Source organism: Orbicella franksi, chromosome 1 (assembly GCF_964199315.1).
Source record: "Orbicella franksi chromosome 1, jaOrbFran1.1, whole genome shotgun sequence".
NCBI classification, from domain to species: Eukaryota; Metazoa; Cnidaria; class Anthozoa; order Scleractinia; family Merulinidae; genus Orbicella; species Orbicella franksi.
In genome coordinates, this window is record NC_138145.1 from 13,980,263 (window position 1) to 14,003,766 (window position 23,504).

At 39.0% G+C, this 23,504-nt stretch overlaps 3 protein-coding genes across 4 annotated transcripts in view; all 3 read left to right on the plus strand.

Annotated features, from left to right (window-relative positions):
* The window catches only part of LOC145478070 (TNF receptor-associated factor 6-like), an 89,963-nt gene that overhangs the window by 7,712 nt on the left and 58,747 nt on the right, over positions 1-23,504 (plus strand). The window lies entirely within an intron of this gene.
* Positions 1,941-15,013, plus strand: LOC145477818 (TNF receptor-associated factor 2-like). Its single transcript, XM_081455664.1, has 7 exons — positions 1,941-2,087; positions 3,428-3,485; positions 3,728-3,832; positions 5,610-5,774; positions 7,637-7,714; positions 10,207-10,296; positions 11,226-15,013. Exons 1-7 carry the CDS (start codon positions 1,942-1,944, stop codon positions 12,282-12,284), a joined length of 1,701 nt encoding a protein of 566 aa, XP_081311790.1. The 5' UTR covers position 1,941; the 3' UTR covers positions 12,285-15,013.
* Positions 15,686-23,504, plus strand: part of LOC145477826 (TNF receptor-associated factor 2-like) — a 41,372-nt gene continuing 33,553 nt past the window's right edge. Inside the window, exons 1-2 of one of the 2 annotated variants that reach the window (XR_014048155.1) lie at positions 15,686-16,110; positions 19,400-19,562. Coding sequence is in view for 1 of the 2 variants with exons in the window: in XM_081455675.1 (XP_081311801.1) it covers positions 19,417-19,562 (146 nt within the window). In the remaining variant the exon portion in view is untranslated. The remainder of the gene's footprint in view (positions 16,111-19,399; positions 19,563-23,504) is intronic. The other variant, XM_081455675.1, reaches the window with a different exon arrangement.

Sequence of the window (23,504 nt, forward strand, 5' to 3'; positions counted from 1 at the left end):
TACGTTCTTTATGTAGAGTTAATCCTTTTGATGTTTAATAAAACAGTTTTTCGTTTTTAAAAGTACTGATATTTGACAAAATTGTTAAATGTCCCACCACCGGGGCAGCCCTTTGCGGGCAAATGTCCCATGGTCGGGACCTCCAACCTGTCAAATGCCCGTCAAAAGCCCGGGGTGGGGATGAACGAGCCTGCATTGGGGCGGATCCAGGATTTGGTGAAATGGGGGTTCGGATAATATTCCGCCGAAGGCGGATACTTCTAAGGGGCTAGAAGCATGCTTCACTTCCCCCACCCCCGAGACTTATTTAGGTTCTCGGAAACGTAATTTCCAGCGTTTTGAAGGATAATTGTTGGTTGTTTGATATCTTTGAAATCATCTCTTTTTTGAGCAATTTAAACAAGGACTACGCGTAGGTATTTACAATAATGCTTACCTTGCTGATGACGTACGCGCTAGCAGTCTGTACGTGCCAGCGGTCCGTAAAATGATTAATTTGCTGTTTTTTTTTTTTTTGGACATAACTCTGATGGACTTCAAATTAAACACTAACTCCTCTGACAAAAGTGGTTTCTCCTTAGACTTTCGTGCGCCGCTGATGAGCTGATTAACAAGGAGGTAGCTTCTTCCAGGCGTTCAGTTAGTTGAGGCGCAGCTCGATAAACTGCGCGCGAAAAAATGAAAAAAGCGCGGCGGCTTTCTCTCGCTGCGCTTTTTTATATTTTTTTTCGTGCGCTGCTTTTCGCGCTGCGCCTAACTGAACGCCTGGAAGAGGCTAACAACGAGGCTGAACTTCTGGCCTAAGCTACGGCGCCTAACCTGTGAAATCTGTCGATGGAAAAACTGTCAATTTTAGCGCCATGTACTGAGAATTTGACAGGAGCATGAATCACGTGTTATTTTACCAAATAGACAGATAAAAAAAGGAAGTGCTTAAATAAAACTGGAGTTTAGACTTAGCGAGGCATTTAAAACCAGAAAAGGACTCTCGTCAATCAATATTATTTTTGCTCTTTTCAAGCTCTTTTCAGAAGATAGAATATAATATTTGTTAGCGATGTTTTCCCACAAAGGTTCTCGTCAGAAACGACACGTATTTAAGCAATTTTTCATCTCATTTAGGGACTTCGACCGAACCACCCGAACCATCCCTGGATCCGCCCCATGGAATTGACAGAGCCATAACATGTATTATTATATGGCTAGCTCCGTGAGCGGGCAAGATGAACCAAATCCTGCACTGTGATTGGCTACCCGAGCGGGCAAGATGGAGCTATCTTGCCCGCTCGGGACTACCCGCCTGTCCCGCAAGAAAAATTTCCCCGAAAGCCATATAATAAATCCTTTATTGACCAAGCTTGTTCGGTCAAGATTACTGGATATTGACCTCGTTCTTTTTTTGCGTGTTTATGGACCTCGACTCCGTCTCGGTCCATAAACACGCAAAAAAAGAACTTGGCCAATATCCAGTCATCTTCACCTCAGCTGACCAGATCTCGCTCATTGTTACTTTATGTAAAAAGGCACGAAATGTCTGACCTGGTTTCACTCTGGTTACATACTGTAACCAAAGGTTTTCCACATGTTTTTCCACTGTAAAAGACTTGGTTTGTTCACGAACGCTGCTACTGGCAGTTAAGATATACGTTGCTGTGGCTTCACGTTGTCATCTCCAGTTTCCCCTCGCGCGGGAATGAGTTTGCGCAGTCTGCTCGAGCCAGGAGATGCAAAGTTGCTTACTTTGCATCTAAACGAGATTGCTTGTTAATGTAGGGGTTTGTAAGTGAGAACTTATCTTTTTGTGCATCATTCGGTATTTCTGTGGTTTAGTTTAACAAGTTTTACCTTTGTCTCTTTGATCTTCAAGGGCGACATTTGACCTCCTTTACCAGATGTAAAGAAAAGCTTTTAAATCATCGAGCCTTCAATTCGGATTTGATCATGCCTGGGTATCTTTTAGCCATTTCCGAGCACGAAAGAATTGGTCCAAAGTATATGTGTAACTCCTGTGGTCTACTGTTGAGAGAAGCGGTGCAAACCAGCTGTGGACACTTCTACTGTAGTAGTTGTCTTGCTAACTTATTTCAGTAAGTAGCGTTGTGCAGTGCATTTAAATTTTGATGCGGTTTGTACATGTACCTCTGGTCATATTTTTTTGTGTCATTTTCTTGTAACATGGTCAACCCTACAAGATTTTAAAAGAAGGTTAACTCTAATCTCTAAGTAAATTTCTTTCTGATTCAGCCATTGGGCATCTCCAGACTATACGAGAGTACATGTATTCATTTGACTTTTGGGAGGATTTGAAAAAAAAAAATTCTGCATTACACTTGTACCAAAAGAAAAACCATGCGCTCGACCACTGCTTAAAAAATAATTCATGCCGTTCAGAGGGTCAAAAAAGTATGTTATAGCTAGTGAGAAAAAATATTATCATACACATGTCTTGAGAAAAAATTTACTCAACACTCACTTCAAAAGTCAAGTGGTCTACCCCTAATTACATGAATTCTGCCGTTAGTCTCACAATTTCTTAACTTTTCTCATGGCCTCACAACGTGACTCCCAACTCTCAATCTCACAGTTTTTGGAGAAAAGTTCTGAAATGAAATAGTTACCTTCAGTTGCTGAATCAAAATGGAAAATTAATGGGGAATGCTAGTGCCATAAAGTGATAGAATAATAAAGGAGAACATTGTACTTTTCCATCCGATCATAGTAGAACCCTGCCTTACCTTGCTAATACGGTCATCTTGTTATCATGGCCACTTTCTTTGTTCTGGCAAAATGCCCATACATTTCTAATAAAAAATCCCTGTTAATGTGGCCACCCCATTAATATGGCCACTTTCTTGAAATCCCAACCCGTATAATCCTTTATCATTTTATCCTGTTTTTATGGCTACTAAAACTGTTCATCTTTCTGTTATTAGTGTTTTGTGAACTGATTCAAGATTCAATTTGTCTTAAAATTATATCTGCATTCCAGACTCATACTAAAGAACAGTTCTTTAGAAGGGTAATTGTAATATAATATCTGTTAAGATGTCACTCAGTTTAGACCAGTCATGAAATTTGAACCCAGCTGGTTAATACAGCCACTCTGTTAAAACAGATAAATTTCATGGCTTATTGGTGGCTATTATTAACAGGGTTCCACTTTACATTTAATAATTTTGATCCTACTTTTTTTACTTGTGATTACCACTTTTTGAAGACAGGAGTTAACCGTTAACTGGACTTCTATTCTATGCAGAATTTCCTTGTAGTGTTTGTAAATTCTCCCCATTTTTTTCCATGGCCTTCCAATTTTCCTTTATTGGGGGTTGTCAGGTCTGAACTCCCAGGATCATTTCTAAGCCCTTGAGTTTCTTATTTATTTATTTATTTATTTATTTATTTTTTATTTTTTAATTTTTTTTTTCAGGAATGGATCCTCTAAAATGACCTGTTTACAGGACCAGACAGAATTTCTTCCAAATGAGGTTTGACATTTCTTTGAGTTGATAATTAGTAGGGTAAAATGGTGTAGCAAGCATTCATGTAGTAAAAATACCAGAGTGCATTGTACATCCAGTACCAAAGATATGCAAACCATCTACACTAAACAGAACCACACCCCGTGCCCTCAGAATTCTAAAAGCCGTCCATGGTATAGTTATGGATATTTTCTGGAATTGCCCATTTTGGCATGTTCTCTAAGGGTTTGTTGTCCATTTCTCTTCAGGTTTTTCCTGATAACTTCATGCGTCGTGAAGTACAATCCTTTGTTGTCCACTGCACATTCATGGATGATGGTTGCAAATGGAAAGGAGAAGTGAGACACTTGGAGGTAAATGGCTAAATAACAACTTGTGATACAATAAAGGTACAGCTGTACATGTAACATCAAGTAACATTTTCAAATGAAATGTTATATTGCTATCACTGTTCTTGTTTTAACCTTATCATTGTATGGCTGCTTGAAGTATATCATAACATGTCACAAGACAGCAAGGCCAACAGCCTTGTGGTAATTATTGACATTAGATCACAATTTCCATAATCTTTGGGAATCATGTTTGTGTCATCACAAAGTATAATGCTAGACAGTATTTTCTAATATATTGTTCACCTTTACGTGTAACCTTATGATGACTGCTTAGACAAGGTCTGCCAGTCACGAAGTACTCATGCCATGTGAGCACAGACTTAGAGTAGGGTCTGGCATCATATGCCTTTCTCAGTGGTGAGAAATCACCTTTACCTGAAGCTCCAGTTGTCAACCACAAAGAGCTGATGAAGCCATCAGTGTCTGAGCAAATCTGCTTAGAAATTAAACTGGGATCTCACCACTGTCCTCCACCAACTCTCCAGTACTTGCAGTGCAACCAACTCAGTGACTTCCCACAGCTTATAATTAAGCGTATATTTAAGTACATCTATTATTAATTTTGAGTTTGATAATATCAGTGAAAGCAAATTAATGATATTATGTTTTCTTTGAAATATTCCCTTGAAGTTTTTTTTATCCCATCATGTTTAAATTTTTGGAATGGGCAAATTTTCAAAGCAGTACTTTTTGGCTGTGGAAGAACCAAGCAAATGCACAATTGGGACTTTGTACAGAGTTAGTAAAATATGTGAAATTTGTGTAAAAAGGCTTGTTTCCTTCTTTGGGCTTGCCAAGAAATGAAATGCTGACCTAAATCACTTGGTTGCTACTGTCAGGGCTGTCATTAAGGGCCTTAAGCCATAACACCTGCTACGGCTGAGTATGCTTGATTTTCCCTTGGTGTCATGGGTGAAATTGCCTGTTGTTTGCTATGGGTGTGGAGACCAGGGCAACAGGTGACTTAAAACATAATGACAGCCCTGATTGTCATTTTAACAATGTGAAGAAATGACTGAACCAACACCGAAAAAATGGGATGATGTGTACTAAAGGTATCTATGGATGAGTGTCAATTCATACCCTGGATCAATACCCTAGATTGACCCTCGATTGATCCTGTATACACCCTTGGTCAACACTTCCTCAACACTCCATCAACAGCTCGGTTGACAGTCGATCAACACTTGATTGACATCTTGGTCGACAGTTGACTAATTTTTCATTGATGCACGAGAGCTGGTCGACACTCAGCTGACTAGCGACTGACTGTTGATCGAGTGTCAATGGAATGTCAGTCAAGATATTGATTGAGTGTCAATCAAGATGTGGATTAAGCATTGATCGCAGGTCAATCGAGGGTATATCAATTGACTCTCGACCACTGATGTCTTTAGTGCACATGATCCAAAAAATATTTATTGGTTTGTTTGGGGAAATGAAACCTGAGATAAATGTACCTCTCTTTAATTTGGGTAGATTTTGCCTCGGCCTAAATCTATTCCCCTAGGTTTAAGTCTGTAGTGTGACCACAGCTATTATCAGTGGTTGAGCTACTTGTGTTGTAATACTAGACCAAACCAAAATCATGAACAATAAAGTTTTTACAGTGTGAGACAATAAGTACAGTGGGCCAAAAAAGTTCATACATTGCTGTTACAGATGACTAATCTGATTATAGTAGTTGGTTACAGTGGCTACAAGTTGTAAACCTCAATGATTTCTTGTCTCAACACAGAACCACATGAACAGCTGTCGGTTCCTTAAAATACCTTGTGTACATCCTGCGTGTGGTATGCACGTGAAAAAAGCTGATCTCACTGAGCACTTAGAAAAGGAATGCAAGTGTAGGCTGGAAACCTGTGGATTCTGCAAAAGGCAAATCAATCTTAACAAGATGAAGGTAGGATTACATTTAATTTTCTTGAATTAATTAGGTAATTCTTAATTTCTACTGCTAGTTTGTTTCTGAGCAATACTGTAGTGCTTTGTTTTTAACATACTAGAAAGTTTTATAGGATTCAACACCTTGGCCCCAGCCTAAGACATCTTATGCCAACATCAAAGAGCCACTGCTCATTAAATCCTAGGGAATTAAGTTGGTACATGTACATGCAGGTGCGAGGAAGGACAAAGACAACTTTAAACATTGTTGGAAATTGAAATTATACTATGTACCAGTGCCCAAAGGTTGTTCAAGGAAAGAATAGTTAGCCCCAATCTAGTATTGGGAGCATTTGACATGTGTGGCATAGAACTAAGTCCTCTTTTCATGCAAAATATTCGCTACGAATAACTGTAATTCCAGTCTTCAGATGTTTAAATGGTCACAATGACTACATGTATAAACCTTGATGCATTTTAAAATAATTTGAGCTTTGAGTGGTAGTGGACATTCATGGTGAGTTTGCTAAAAGAAGAATTGCAACCACAGGTGACATAGCAGTGAGTAAGGAATTTTTTAAACACATGCTGATATCTGATCAGGTTTCAGCTGTAGGTCACAAAACAAAAATACACTTGGACAGCTTAAAGTATTATACACACGGACAAATAAATTGATTAATCTTTTACGTCTTGGACAACAACAGCAGTACATGTACTCACTTTTATTAGCAAAGAGGGGGGACTTGCAGGGCAGCAATTATCTCAGCGTGTACCAATTTTTTGGCTTTACCCTTCGGGCAAACTCTAACTATAATGTACTGTACAAGCCCGAAAGTTTTCTCACTAACCCTGGAAAAGTTCATCTCTTACAGTAATTCTGAATAATTTTCCCAAGAAATTCCACTTGCAATTATGACAGACGACATCCATTAGCCCAAGTGGAAAATTACATCCACTAGCCTGGGCTATTGGACAGGACTTTCTGTGCTCGTTGTAACTGAACTGGTAATATTTTGCATATCCTGTGGCAATTGTCAAGCTGTGAATCGTATTTTCAGTGAAAAACAGTTAAATGTTAGTTTTGTAGCTATTAAAAAAAGTTTATCTTTACTGCTTACGGTTTTACAGTGAGAGCACTCAACTGTGAGCAGTTTGTGATGATAGAATGAGGGTACATAGTATATTTAAGTGTTTTAATTGACACTGTGAAAATGCTAAGCTTAGACATTAGAAGAGGAACTTTCATTCTGTAGTTTGAAAAAAACAAAAACAAATAAAATGGTTAGAAATTGTGATTTCATACTGTTCATGGTTTGAGTGTCCTTACTGTGCTTTTCAATAACATGCAGACTCTAAAATTCAAAGCTCAACCGACAAATGCCTGTTTCGCTACTGTCAATCAAATATTTGGCGGCTCCTCCTAGCTTCCAACTACTGCTGAGTGCATGGTAATCAAAATATTATTGTTGACCACAGTTCAGACAATGAAACAGTGCTCGGCAGTAGTCGGAAGCTGGGAGGAGCTGTCGAACATTTGATTGACAGTAGTGAAAAACACATTTATCAGTTGAGCTTTGAATTTTAGAGTCCGCATGTTATTAAAAGCCACAGTGAATAACTACATGTATAATCATCCTCAAGCTCTTGTTTTGCTTCAGTTCTCAAACAGCCCCCAAAACAATGTCTATGTAGCTCTCCTTTCATTAACTTGCAACTTAAGCTGTTGCCTTATATTTGAGAACTTAACATTACTGGTAAATCCACCTTAGATCCTGTGTACCAACCCTTCCGTGAAGACTATCACAACATGTTGTTAGCTTTATGTTCAGTTGAGCTTTTGTTTTAAAAGTAATCCACTGACATGCTATGTAATTTCAGCTGCACCGTGAGACAGAATGCCCAGAATATCCAGTTGTGTGTGAAAAGTGCAACAGAGATAACATTCAAAGAGCAAAGGTAAAAATTACATGTATGTAGTAGAGTGAAAACCTGCATACAGTATAATAACCTAAAAGTTAATGTAAGATCGAAACGCCTCAAAATGGTGTTAATATGCGTTCGGTTAATTAGAGTGTATATTTTGTATTGTATCGTGCAACGTGTTGGAATGTGGCGCTTGTATTGTTACGTAATTTATTCAAATAGCCTGTAAGCAGCGCTTTTTTTTAGTTCTCGCAATGCGGATCGGAGTGCAGTAGTGAAATCGAAGCATCTAGTGCAGTTGTTGTCTTATCACAGCGGCATCCTAGCCAGTTATAGCCCAGCATCGCATTACAAATGTAAGTCTGTTACTTTCTTGGGTTTTAGTTTGCGCCATTTTCGCTTTGTTTATGTTTGTTCTGTTCGTGTCTATTTCAGTTTTAACCACAAAGAGCCACAGTTGTTGATCGCCAGTAAATAAAGTGTGCGTTCTAAATTATATTGCTTGCTGGAGATAATGTCACGTCCTGTTGGTAGCTTCAGTTAAGAACCTATTAGGCGAAAGTTTTTCAGTTAAGCACCCTTCACATAAGAACCATTCTAGGCTAAAATTTCATTACAGGTTCTTGTTTTCAAGTTTTTTTCAAATGTAATACAGTACATCACATGCGGTACAAAAAAAAGGTAATAAAAACTAGCCAGAATACTGGCAGTGTTCTAAGACCACAATACTGTGCTGTGAATGATTCAATATAAGGCCAAAAATAAGGGCCACACTCCTGGGTACAAGTTGTTTTTTTAAACAAAGATTAAGAACCTGAATAAGAACCTAGGTAGCCTAATTTCACAGTAAACACCATTTCTATAAGAACCTATCACATGGAGGCTAATTTGAAAAAAACCTAGTTTCTTACATGCAGGTTCATGTACATTTAGTAAATTATGTTACTATTCATTGATTGCTTACAATTGGAGTTTCAGAGTATTAAAAAGACGAGCCAGACACTGAAAAGGGCTTTGTCTGAAAGCCATAGGGGTTTTGTCAAAATTTTAATCAGTTTAGTTTCTGTGATGAAACCTCCATTGCAAGCAGCTACATACATGTTGCTGTCCCCCCCCCCCCCCCTCCACCCCACCCAATACAATGTTGAAAATTAGGTGAAACTGCAGGTACTAGTTTTCAACATTGTATGTGGGGTGGGGGGAGAGGTTAGGCAGGTGAAGTTTTGCTCGCGTCTGGCGTGTGCGCAAAAGTGCCAAAAGTGCAAATTTGTCCCAAGACATTTGTCCATGATTGTAGTTTCAATCTACAATTATTTTATTTTTGACTTCTGAGATCCTTCAGTTGAGAGAGTTTTTTGGTATTTCTCTCATTGTTGTAGGTGAACTTGATCATTTTCCTTCCATCCAACCAATAATATTACTTTAACAATACATAAATTCTAACTTGGCTCTGGGACCTTGGGAAATCAAACATTAATTAAAATACAGTTCAAGTGATGATCACTGCTGAAGCCAATATAGTGCTCTACAATAAAGGAGCTGATATAATGCAATGCGTAGAGAGACTACTCAGATCTTCTGGATCTTGAGTACATATGGAATTTAAGACAGTTCTGTTTCGTAGCTAGGCCAACATGAAGTTAGCCCACTCATCAGCACAAAGTAGTCTCTGCACATTGCATTCAATTGAAATATATGTGCTTTTTTGTTTTATTTTGCAACAAAGTAAGAATTTTGATATATTGAAATTGGTAATATTTTTGGAGAATAGAGAAACTGTGCAATCTCTTATCCTTGAAAACCGTTTTATCCCTTTCTAACGTGCAAGTGTTTCAAAATATCTATACTTCACACCGATAGGATTTTGTTGGGTGTCTGGAAAACCCGAATAGCGAATAGCGAATAGGCGCGAATAGCGAACAGCGAATAGTACGAATTGTGCGAATAGTGGCGAATATTGGCAAATCGTAGCAAATAGGGTACCTAGTATCTCGCAGCCAACCTCGCAGCAACGTAGGATGGGATTTTCCCGCTAAAAAGCACAGACGCTTATCAGGACAAAAGGTGTTTCTAAACGTAATTTCTTCTGTTTTAACCGCTGCAAAAGCGTAAATACGTCTTTATTAGGTTATCCTTGTATTTTCTGTTTTCTTAATGTCGGCGATGGACAGCCTTAGCCTGAGTCCGCAGCAGAAAAGGTAATAAATTCACTGAAATTCTGTAGCTTATTTGGATAGTTAATTAACGCAGGATATTAGATCTAAAGCGGTGACTACTGACGACTATTCGTCACTATTCGCCACTTTTCGCGACTGTTCGCCACTATTCGCACTATGCGAGACTATTCGCACTTTTCGGGACTATTCGCTATTCGCTATTCGCGACTATTCACTATTCGCCATTCGGGTTTTCCAGACACCCGATTTTGATGCATTTGTTATAATTAAGAAATGGGAAGTCGTGTGTTGCTACAAATTCAGTTCGAAATAATTTACAATCATGCCACCTTTCTGTTTGTCTTTCAGTTGTTACAACATCAAGATCCTGTTATAGGGGACTGTGATGGCGTACAGGGACCATGCCCATTTTCACAGATTGGCTGCCCAAAAACTGAGGTACATGTATAGGTGTTGTTTGTTTTAATAAATATAAAGTAAAACCAAACTCTGAAGAAATGGCTAGACTGCTTGTCGCAAATACGTGATTTTTCTCGTAAAGTCACGAAACTGGAAAAGAGCACGGAGCGAGGGCTAAGGACGAGAAGGGATTGGGAACGCCCTTTATTTTTTTGCCCTCGCAAAGTACATGTGTGTACATTTGTATAAAGGAAGATATAAACCTAAGAGAAACAGAAGACTAAGTACAGATCAAACAATCTACAGTATTTTGTCCCGAGGACGCAAGGGGTACACGTGGGGTGGGAGAAAGCAATTTTGAGAAACTGAATTCTCCATTTCTGTGTTTTCTTCTTTCGCCCTATTCGCGAACGCTTCCGCGCTCCGCACTTGATCTCGGGCGTTTGCGTAGCTCGTGCGCCTGCTGAAAAATGAAATCCAAACGAAAAAAAATCTCTTTGGACAGACTAAGCTACAGGAGCGTTAATTTTATCTTTAAGCTAGTTTTAGCTGCATGGTCAGCATCAAACTTCTCATCCTTTGGGCAACTTGGTCTCGAGACAGTTGATCGGTCTTCAGACAGTTATTGAAGTGTCGTAGTGTTTAGCACTACTGTGCTAATTGAGGACAGTGAAACAAGAAAACAAATATTGTAATTTGAACAGAAACTTGTTAAAAATCCCAACTGGTGGGAGGCTGACTAGAGGGCTATTTACAAAGTTTGGAGGAGTTGAATCTGGGACCACCGAACACAAATTCATCTAGTGGCAGGGAGGAGGACTTTAACTCGGGACCTCTGGATCACAAATCCAGCACTCTCAATTTCTAGGCCACGCGGTCTCCTCTATGATTCGCCTGCTACCGTTTCTGTGTCTATTAATTTGTTTTCATGACTGAATGAGCGGTGGAATCTGTTTTTATTTTTGCAGGTTCTCAGCCATGACCAAAAGAAAGAACATCTGGCGCAAGAGAACACTTACCACACCACTCTAATCCTACAACATGCCCTGCGAGTGAGCAGAGAAGTGGAAGCACTTCTGATGCGCGATCCGAGAACTGTGTCCAGAAATCCACACATCATTACAAACTATGACGGAGTGATTGCAGATATTCTTGCTAAAGTTCAAACCCAAGCAGGTGAAACCAGGGATCTGCGCGAAAAATGTAGAGAGCACAGCGAAAGAATCACCGCTCTGGAAAGAAAGGTGGCCTCGGGGAATTTGCCAGGTGGAGCCCCTAGTTTCCAAGTGTCTGGTGATTCCAGTGGTGGATCACAAAACCCAGATCTTACACGAAGGGTTACCAACCTTGAAAACAGGACCGCTGATCACGAGGTGTTACTGGTGGAGAGTAATCGCTCAATAGAAGAGGCAAGGCGTGACATGGGTAACGTTAAACGACAATTTGATACCAACCAGGAGAGTGCCAGGAGGCAAGAACGAAGGATGGAGTCTATCGAGCACACACTGGCACTTAGAAATGTTACACTGGCCGATTTAGAAGAGTATGTGAGGCAACAAGAATTCTCAAGCTACGACGGTCAGTTGCTGTGGAAGATTTCTGATTATGCTCGCAGAAGAAATGACGCAGTGACCGGACAACAGGTGTCCTTCTACAGCCCTTGTTTTTACACCAGTCGCTATGGTTACAAGATGTGCGCACGCCTCTATTTAAACGGTGATGGCATTGGCAAAGGAACACACATCTCAATCTTCTTTGTTGTCATGCGCGGTCATTATGACGCGTTACTCCGCTGGCCGTTCAGACAGAAGGTCACCTTCATGTTGCTCGATCAAGATAACGTGGAACATATGATCGACGCCTTCAGGCCTGATCCGAGTAGCTCCTCCTTCCAGAGGCCAAGAAGAGAAACCAACATCGCCAGTGGATGTCCAATGTTCTGTTCCCTTGCTGAACTGAACAACCATGCGTATGTTCGGGATGACACGATGTTTCTGAAGATCATTGTGGATACATCTGATCTGTAAAGTAAAATTCTGGGTGCGTTTCTTTGGGATGATCTGTATCTGTATCAGTAATCTAAGATCACCCTGATCATGGTGCATCGGAACTGATGAATCCACTCTGACCAAGGATTCATCGGTTTCTTTGATGCATCAGGATCCGAGTGATCTGGGATCATTGACCTTGATCCGAATCATCCCAAAGGAACGCACCCTTTGTTTGGCTGTACGCCGTTTTCAACATATTTTGTGATTACCCTTTGATTGCTTGAGGTGACCTCTATAAGCATTGCAATTTTCTTCTTGTTTATTTTCTTCATCGCAGTTTAGTAGACGGGAACGGAATAAATAGTAGCGTATTGTTTTTCCCTTTTCCTTTCAAGTTTACACTGGTCACATATATAATTTGTTCTGTGATTATTTGCCATGGCGCTGTTTTTCTGTATGGAAAGAAATTGTCTATTTTTTTACTTTGTGACGTCTGATGTACATGTAAAGCGGTTTCCCAATCGTCTTGGAGTGCAAAGTGATCAAGCACTTGCTTTGTTGTTCCGTCGTAGACCAAGCGAAAACTCGTTCTTCTCAGTCAATCAGGATCAAGCCAAAATTAAATTAGGCTACAGGACTACCACCGCCATTGCCACCAGCAGCTCATCCTCTCTTGCCGCCGGTTAGTAGTTGTGTTTTTTACTCCGAGTTCTCAATGGTGCATAATACTGTTCACCAGTGTCGTCAAAACTGTGTCTGGTTCTTGTTTTGAACTATTAATGGCAAACCGCTCTTACATTATGTCGTGTGATCAGAATTTCCCTACTGAATACTGCTAAGCTCAGAAATAGCCATGTGAGAGCTTTGTTAAGATTCATTTTCATTACCCCAAAGTAGTTTGTGTGGAAAATGTTCATGTGTATACATATTAATTATAACATGATATTTGTATTGTAAATCGATATTGCTAATTTGTGATAGACATAAAACGTTTATCTTTTAAAAAGATTAGTGTTCATGGCGATTTGTCCTGGCATTAAGACACGGTCAGACACGCGGATAAAGCTGATCGCTGTAAGAAGAGAAACATATGCAGTTCAATTTAGTAGTCATGTGGTTACGTGGGAAAAACACGATAATATGTTTGGAAAGTGGTATAATTGTAATTTTGAAAACCCATTGTGAGCTGGTGAAGAATCTCGTTTGTTTTATGTTGTGGAATACATGTCCTCGTGCAGCGTGCAGAGTTTCTCACACGGTCGAGTTTTCAGAATTCAGCACCATCGTGAAAATCTCTTTGTTCAACATAGGAAAAACAAAGTGTTACCATTCTTTGAAGTAAGCAATTAGGCTATCGGAAGGATTCAGTTATAACAAGGAAGCGCAGGGTCGTGTGGTATGCTCTTTTTTTGTGGATGAGTGCTAATCATTCTTCCTTTTATGGTGTCTATTGTGCTGACCTCCTCGAGGTAGACACCGGAAACGCTTTTTGTCCGTTGTTATTGTTTTAATGCTGTATTCTCTTGACCTACGTTTGCTCGTATTACAATGCTGAAGGGAGACAGGAAGAAAAAGGGTTGACTACCGAGTCATTCACTGTTACAAAGCCATCAAGTGTACCTTTTGAAAACAGTTTTGCCAACATTGGAGATCTCTTTGAATTTGAAACCCTTATTCTATTTTATAACCTTGCGGGCAAAGTATTCCGTGAAGCAAAATAACAGTTCATTGGACAATTTCAGTATGCAGAAGTAGAATATGTGAACTAAATCAAGTTTTAAAGGTGGCACCCTTGAGCAATTAGAAATTAAACTAGACGGTAAGATTTCGCCGACGAATTGGAATTTAAACTAATGAACAAAACATGCAATCGAAAATCAATGAGCTTGCAAAGAGAAACTAACAAATCTTTATAGTCTCTTTCGAACCCGGAGTGAATCTTTAGATTGCCAGAAAGCTGTTGCTTAAAAGTTTATGTCAGTAGTGTGCTAACAATTCTGACGACTGTTTCACTCGAAGCAATCGTTTCCACTTTTTTGGGGGGAGTGGGGAGGGGGGGGGGCGGTGTACCAATTGCAGCTCAGGGGTACCGGTGTAGTGCTTTTACGGCGAGATGCCATCCGTAACAAAGCGGCTAACAGCGCAGCCATCATTTAGAGAGAGCAGTTTATGCGTGGCTTGTTGAAAGTTGTATATGAGGTCATGTTTTCCACAACATAAAATCAAATGAGACTTCTAGATAGTTGCTTCGTATTCGTATGTTTGGAACTCAAGAAGTGACCGTGGGACAAATCGTCAGTCGCGAAAATGTCTTCTCTTGTTAAGAGAGACTACCGAGGCATATTCTTTTAGTGAGAACAGTGACAGGACGAAACGAAATCTTACGCTAGTCGCGGAAAGGTTGTCACTGATGTCTTTATGTTTAATTCGATTGTATGAAAAGGCTTTAAATCTTGTTGATTTATGTATAATCTTAAATGCAGATTTCGTTGAATTTGTTATTGGTGTGTTACAAAAGGTTCAATGATTAACTATTATTGCATGATATATTAGAACCTGTTTAGAGTAGACACCCTGTATTAAGCGGATACTAGTGAGTGTCTCAAGGGTGTCCGCTTAATACAGGTTTCACTGTATAACTGTTTGTAAATTAAGAAATAGACTGGGCAGTGATCATTTGCAGATATATATATATATCTTAGTTAATTGAAACTGGGCCTAAGGAGGTTCATTAATGAAAGGTTTTGTTGCATTTGTTCCCAAGACTCATGTTTGTAAAGTCCTGATTCACACTAGCGACATAACGGCAAGGTTGGTTTAGTGCGTTGTTAACCATTAAAGTGAACAACGCACTAAACCAAGAGACCACTAAGGGAACTGAAGATGTGAAATAAAAAAGGGGGGGTCCCGGTATTTGTTTAGGAGCAAGTGCACCCTGAATATAATCGGCAATTCCTTATATTATCTTAGTATATCTTTCAGGAGTGCTTACTAAATTCACGTTTTTGGGGGATAATTTTCTACTCTACAATAGAAATCATTCGATATTTGATATATAGGGAGGAGGTGATCGCTACATTCAAATAAAGAGAAAAAATTGATGGGTCCCGTTACTAGTTTCCGAGAAAAAACGATCATTTGCCTCTCTCGCAAGCCAAGCCGTAGAAGCCGCCATTTTGTTTACGTGCGCGCGCTAAACGTGCGTACGATTCTACGCAGTAAGGATGCGCAATGTGATTCTGAGGAATCACCTCAAACTTAACGAGATAAGTAAGCCACTGATTATTTTGACTATACATACACAAACGTGGGACATGCAATGTGAAAAGTGTATCGGGGATCATTGTCGTGCCAGAATCCGCGATCCTTTGGTCAGCACCAAGACTCGCGAACTCTGGGCATGTCCAACACCGGAAGTCCACGATTATTGGTCTTCTCGTCAAAGGAAACGAATAGTTTGCGTAACATATGATTTGAAAATCCAGTCAGGATGGAGGTCGCGATTCTTGGTGTTTACCCAAAGGATCGTGGCCTTTGGGGACGAGAATGATCGAGGATGAGTCAGTCAGTCATCTCAGGACCTCTGATGTTGTAACTGTTATAATTGCATCCGCGTAAATAACTATAGTTTCTAAGAATTCGAACATCACCAGAATCCTGAAAAACGAGTCTCAGCATGTGACATAATCATGCATAAGGCCTATTGACCAATCACAGCGCGCGTAGTAGCTGAGAGATATAATAAGGCTGATACGTCAACTTTTGGGGAATCCCCAGCCATCGCGCTCAGTCATCGCTGAATCACGAGATACTACCCAATTTGGCCGCCATCTTGACAGAAACTAGCTTTTGACACTTAGAGGTGAGTAAATTCGATTGTTTTATTTTGTGTGTGTATTTTCTCAATAGATTTTGTCGGGAATTGATTTCTAGACGCTCTTCTTAAGTTTATGGTTTAATCAGGTAAACGAATCTACCAGTTCTGTTATATTTATCCATGGCCCGAATATTGCTTTCGATCTTGCACAGCTTAATAAATTATTGGTAGGTTTTCGATCGAAAGATTGATAGAGAAAACTAATATCAACCAGGAGTATCAATGTCAAAGTAAGTGCTGGCATGAGGTAGAAGAAATACTGGCGATACAATTTGATTTGAAAAGTGTAGAGCAGTGGAAATGTTTTCCATCTGAGAGTGTAGGGCGCGCCAGAATTGAAGCTGAAGTCAAAATTGAGTCTTCACGTGCAAAAGCAAACTCGTTTTCGTGGTCCTCTTTCCTCCTCGCTCGTTAAAATGGCTACTCGGTTCGGTGATCATGTTGGATGATCGATTTAGTTTATAGCTGTCCTTTGATTCAATATGGATTCAAGTATTGATCTAGCTGTTCAAAAATCCTTTCTTACATGTACCTACTAAGTAGATATTTCATACTTGTATTTGAATCTGATTATATTTGAGGAGGGGGGTGAATAGGGGTATGCAAATCCCCCAACCTGTGCCTTTTTTCCGCCAAATCCGTCGATCCGCCAATATTTTTATTCAAATCCGAAACCACAATCACATCCGGAAACAGAAGTTTAAAAGTTCAAAAGTAAACTGGTAAATGTGAATGCCATTGTTAATTTCGCACAAATAGTAAAGAAACTGGCATACTTGATGGCTATAACATAGTACAATTCCGGTAGCAGTCTCACACCTAAGTTTAAATAAGCTTCGTTTGAAAAAAAAATAATTTGGATGAACTCATTAACATACTGACTAAGGCTGAAGAAAGATCTATGATCCGAATTTGGTTTAGGATCCAAGATCCGAACATCAAGACAGGCACAATCTGGAATCCACACCATAATTTACAGCTAATCCATGATCCTCTGTGTTTTCAAAATCCATGAATCTGCTCGATTTACCGCAAAAATAGACAATCCGTGTGCTTTTTAAGGCCAAATCCGTCGATCTGAAAACCTATTCACCCCCCCTATTTGATATACATTTTCTTTCTTCAAAAAGCACTTTGGAAGCTTACAAATGCGAAGAATGTACCAAATTAACGACAACTGAATGCTGTACTCATGAAATTTTTTTTTTTACCTCAATGGTTGACAAACAGTTGGAATCAACAGTCAAATGGTGTCATCTCAATGAGTGGGATAAACACAGATTTTTTGTCTTGAAGTCCAGAGTCATTTGATTCCACAGTTGCATGTTTATCTTTAATGAGTAATAGACATTTGAATCAGTGATTCCAAGCATTTCTTTTGCCTTGCCAGACAAAGAGCATGATAATAAAAATTATTAATGTTCAAATTATTTGTCTCAAAAGGCACAGATTTTAAATTATTTGCCTCCACGGCTGAAGAATTCATCTGAAAGTGCAAAGAATCATTTGATTTCACAGTTGAATGCTTCACTTCAAAACAGCTGAGTGTGTACATGAGTATGATTGTCACCTTAGATACCCTGGATAATAAGAAAAAAAATGCATGCTTGCGATCCTATATCAGACAAAATTTGGGGTTACAAAGTAACCCATGGTGACAATACTGCCTAATTGCACTGCTAATGTTGGAATATCACATGGAAACCAAAAAATAATAGATTACTGTGAGAAATTCCATCATTGACTTCTTGCTTCTTTAAGCTGAACTGAAAAATAATTGCAGCTGCTTATTTGAAAGGCTTTTCAAAATAGAGAAGAATGGCATTTTCATTTTTGAGATATCTTTTTTTGTTTTTGTATGCGAATTATGAAAGTGATGACATCATCAGTTGTGCAACTAAAAACAGAAACATATTGAATAATTCCAAAATGGAAAATGCCATTTTCCTGTATTTTGAAAAGCGTTTCAAATGAGAAGCAATTATTTTTCAGTTCCTAGGCACTTTAAAGTAATTGATATTTTTGCTACATGTAAAAATATTATTGATAGAAATCAAACTCTGATCAATGAATCAAGATCAGTTTTGGTGGGGTGGTGAATGGTAAATGCAAGTCAGACTTCGCAAGAACGTGAGACCAATGTTTTCTTTGCAAGCCTGAGACATTTGCGACTTTTTAAATTGTGACACTGAGAACTTAAAGTGTCATTTTGAATGCAAGTGCAAGGCGTTCAGACTCTAAGACTTTTGGACATCATCTATAAAACAAAACAAACAAATCAGGACTTTGAGACTTTTTTAGACTCAAAAAACCAAGATGCTGAGACAGCTTTGTAACAAAAATGGAGACTGTGAGATGCACATACTGTACACTCTAACTGGCAAGAAAACAAGACTTTGAGACGTGAAATTTGACAAAAATTTTGCAAGACTCTGGTTTTTTTGAAAGACCAATTCTCCATCCCTTCATGCCGATCAATTATCACTGAACTTTCATTTGCTATCCATTCTTTTTTTATCAGTTCTTGATATTATTCAGTTAATTAGTATTGAAAATGATTGATTGCAGTCAAATTTCATTGAGTATGTATATCAAAATTACTGTTTTGTAATCTCCTGAAAAAGAAGAGCGCTTATAGAAGCATTTTCATATTGAATCTTTAATGAAATTACCGCATGACCTTGGATCTTATATGCAAGCAAAGCCTTTCTCAACAGTTTTATTATCTTAACTGGCTCGTTATATACAGGTCCAGAAAATAAATTATCAAACAGGCCTAGCTAAAGTGTAGTAACCAGGAAGGTTTCCTTTGTCTGCAGTGGTAGGTAAAGTCTGCACACGAGCCAAATGACCCCCCAGGCGGGAGCTTATCCCAGTTTCTGTAGCATAAAGCGACTAGGACTATTTCTACTCCCCCCTGGAAGGGATGCTAGTCCATCGCAGGGTTACCCCCAGCATTAAGTTCGTCGGTACCCATTTATACACCTGGGTGGAGAGAGGCACTGTGAGAGTAAAGTGTCTTGCCCAAGAACACAACACAATGGCCCCGGCCAGGGCTTGAACTCGACTACTACTCGATCCAGAAACGAGCGCACTAACCATGAGGCCACCGCACCTCCCACTCCTTTGTCTGCGCATGTACCAATTGCAATATTCTGACTGGTACAGTGCACATGTATGTGTGACTGATTAATAAATCTGCCTTGTTGACTGGAATATAGAAGTTTGGCAGATAAACACATTAGCAAAGTAATAATTTATATTTTTATTTTAGCATCGTAGGATTTGATCATGCCTGGGTATTGTTTGGCCAGCTCAGAGCAGGAGAGAATTGGCCCAAAGTATCTGTGTAACTCATGTGGTCTTCTTCTGAGAGAAGCGATGCAAACTCTCTGTGGGCACTTCTACTGCAGTGATTGTCTGAGGAATTTATTTCTGTAAGTGTGATGTGCCAGGCATTTACTTGATACTTAAAATTCTATGTAAGTAATCAGTGTTTTTATTGAGTGGGAAAATTTTGATCTGTTTTCATTTGGACATGTGCTGTATAAAACTTTCCATTCTCGCATAATAAATGATTGTATCCTGGTGCTATTACTGTAGCACTGGTGGGTGTTAAATGAACAAACCCAAATAATACAGTGAAACCTCTATTAAGCAGACACCATTGGGACCTTCCCAAGTGTCTGCTTAATGGAGGGTATCCACTTAATAAAGGTTTATAACAATTACACAATGTTTGTTAACAATTAACATTAAACGGTTCCTCTGTACTGTTTTAAAGTCACAGGTTGTTAACAAAGCTCTCCGGAGTTCAAGTTAATCAGCTTTCATTACCAACTTTAATTTGTTGGTAATAATATGCCCTCTCAATTAACAGCAACGGTAATACGGGTACATTTAATCGACTGTTTCAAGGACGTAATCCAATGCCACATTGTTAATTCAGTTTGGTGTCCGCTTAATAGAGGTTTTTAACAATAGAAATTAGCCTAATACAATACATTTTAGTGTCCTCGTCCGCTTAATAGAGGTGTCTGCTGAATAGGGGTTCATTTTAAAGGGAAATATAGGACGTCAATTTTAGGACTAGGCTAAGTGTCCGCTTAATAGAGGGTGTCTGCTTAATTGGGGGTCCGTTTAATGGAGGTTTCACTGTACACTCCATGTAAGACTATTTTATTATAAAGTTGATACCCTGTTTACATGTATGTATTAGTGGTATAAGGCTAAGAACTGGGTAGGCTGGCAGTGGATTGTAAAGTTGATTAAAAGGTGCAAACTATGAAATAAATTTTTAATTTCAATTAAATAGATGAATTTGCTTGGTTGTTATAAACCAATTGCTGAAAAAATTATTAAGGAAAAATCTAAAAATTCCCTTCTTTGGCATTTTTACCCCATGCTCCTTATTTGTATCAGTCTTGGCCAAACTTGAGCATTGACTTGTAGGGAGGATATTGTTGATCTTGTAAAATTAACGTGATGCACCATATTGAAGTCTTTGGAGGGAAAGCATCTTCCATTTGATAACTGTTTGTCTAAATCTGGTTTCTGCTGTATTTATCTCTTCACTGCAAAAGATGCAGTAGTGAATTCAATTAACTGGGTGTATAAATATTATCACCTTCAAGTCACTTGTCTGAATTCCTTTTAAGAATTAATGTTTGTTGCCTTCCTCAACATATACATGTATGGACCAATTGCCACTGTGAAGACCATCAGGTGGCAAGAATATTTTTGTATGAAGGGGAGGGGGGAGTGAAGTATTTTTTAATTACTGTTTATCCAGTAAACTGGTTGTTAATTATGTGGAACTTAAAGGAAAGTTCTTTATATTTGTAAAGAGACTTCATTGCAACTCAGCTGGACAGATCGGGACAAAGCAGAGATTTTCCTGGTTTGAAGAAAAATAATATTATGGACTGCAGGAATTTTATGCTCATGTCACCCTTTAATAGTTGATCGATAAAATTGATAAATATGTATTTGACTGGGAAATTTGATTCATTGAGGCCAGGGATGTGTTTGAATAATGAGAAGAACAGGAAGAAGACATAACATCTTCTCTCCACATCGAAGGCACTTAAAATCTCTTAATGAAGAATAAAAAGTACTGGTAAATATAATTATTTTAAACTGTGTGAAAACAGTTTTAGCACGGTTTACAGATTTTACACAGTTTTTTGTATAATTAATTATCTACTTTTTACTTGGGCGTATCCCAAAGGGAGCCCAAGTTTAAAATTGCCCTTCATTTTTGTTTGCGTTCAGTCACAAATCGCCGTCTGGTCTCTAAAGCGCATGCGTCACCTGTGCCTGTGCATGCGTACAGCACATGAAATTTACAGAAGCTGTCGTCGTGAAAAGTTAGCACGGATTCCATGATTTCTGGGGCGATGAAATGATATACAAACGAACACACCGTTCGAGGTAGACCAACACTAAAGGACATTAAGCGTTTTCGGAACGGGTCGGTTTGCAAACCTTACGAGAGATCAATTTATGAGCGAACATTTTGAGTGAATTCATCAAGAATCATGTTATACCAAAGGAGCCATCAACCGGGGCTATCAACTCTTCAACTTGATAAAAAGCATCTTCACAAGCGTCATCGTATGATCGTGAACCAAGTAGAATCCCAGCACGAACTCAAGAACGTCTGAGCAACAAGAGCAGAAAGGTTAGAAAATTTGTTTACGAATGTATCTGTTTGAGTACACCTAAGTAAAACGCGCCGAGAAACTTCGTTACGTATAATAAAGATAAAAGGGCCCTTAAGCACCGACGACGAATGGGACGACGACGACGAGTAAAATTGTTGTAGGACTGGGTCGAGGACGTCGTTCACGGCGTGAAAACCAAATGCGAGTACATGTAAACAGAGCTGAGTTCTTGTAAACATGGACCTAAAACCATCGAAAAATTTTGTCATGTCTTCCTTTCGCGAGCTCCAAGACCTGTTTCTCTTGAGCTACGAAAACGGTACTATCGATGACAACACATTTTCAGTCCTACGTGAGGAATTGATGTCGAAAAATCCCGATTTCTCATACGAAGAACATAACAGGTTTTCACTCGAAGAGATGAATGATGCCGAATTTTCGCCCGATATAATCTAAAACGACCTTCACGGTATAAAATTCTATCCTAAAAACATAAGCGAAAGCCTACATGTAGATAGGAACCAGAAGAAATGAAATACAGAGTCATTTTTCAATTTCTGAATTCATTTAATTTCGTAGTTTCGCTGACAAGCAAATTCAACAACGGACAAATCGCCGACAAAATAAGGTTATTACCAACGATTTTTACACCAAACTCGCCGTAAAATCTAGTTGATACAAAGCTAAGAGATTAAATAAATAACAAACTTTCATTTCAATAGTTTGATATACATTTTCTGCCTGAAACACAGCGTTAATAGATTAATACTTACTCACGTTCGCTCAGGACGGCAAACCTGACGTTTTGACGTCCTAAGCTTTACGTGGACGACGAGTCTAGCATGCGCAGTAGCGCGGTAAGGGGAAATTTTACTTCCGGTCGTCGTCCTCTGGGCTCGTCGTCGTCGGTGCTTAAGGTCCCTAAAATCTCGAACTAAACGATATTTTCTCGTTTTCTTGTAACAGAGCTATGTGTCTTTACAAGAGTGAAACCCATGTAGCGAATTATTGTACATTTAAGCTGAAAGAAACTAATGTACATGTACATTGACCCCAGCAAAACAATTCTTGGCTTTCACTGTCATGCAATCCTGACACAATAAAAAATTTATTCAACAACCATTTAGTGGATTAAATCAAGAAATTGTGATGTTATAGGAGATTAATAAAGATGACACTTCGCTAATTTTTAATTCTGTGCGTTTTCCCAAGCTCAGATATTTGTCGAAATATTTCGCGCAAATTTACAGAGACGAGTACCTCCGCAGTACGCCAACATTGCGACCGGAAAATAGTGTAAACATCTGGAGCTTACTTTGGCTATCTAGGCGACTGATTATCTGTACTGAACAAACAAGCATTTACATAAGCATTTACATTCACAAGAAACATAGATCAGAATTGATTGGTAATTATTTGTTCAATAAACATTGTTCTTCATTCAAAAAGCTTGAAGTACTCCTTAAACATACTGACAAACAGAAATTCCCACGAAACACCAATTTCAATCAAAGTTCCCTTTTTTCCAAAAAACAATAACCATTTGCAAGGGGGGATGAAGCTAACAAAAGATATCCCTGGAAACTTTGCTAAAGTTTCCCTTTTAACCCCCCAAAAGTAATAAAACATTGTGTGGTTTCAGAATATGTCCATATTCCCCCACAGAATGCATTGGAAATTCCTGAGGGTGGCAGTGGTCTCAAAGGCCAAAAA

Excerpts from the sequence above, each read along its gene's own strand:
- LOC145477818 (XM_081455664.1), top strand. The coding sequence starts at position 1,942 with ATGCCTGGGTATCTTTTAGCCATTTCCGAGCACGAAAGAATTGGTCCA. Across the intron at positions 5,775-7,636 it reads TCAATCTTAACAAGATGAAG|CTGCACCGTGAGACAGAATG; the intron begins GTAGGATTACAT and ends ATGTAATTTCAG. Across the intron at positions 10,297-11,225 it reads TTGGCTGCCCAAAAACTGAG|GTTCTCAGCCATGACCAAAA; the intron begins GTACATGTATAG and ends TTATTTTTGCAG.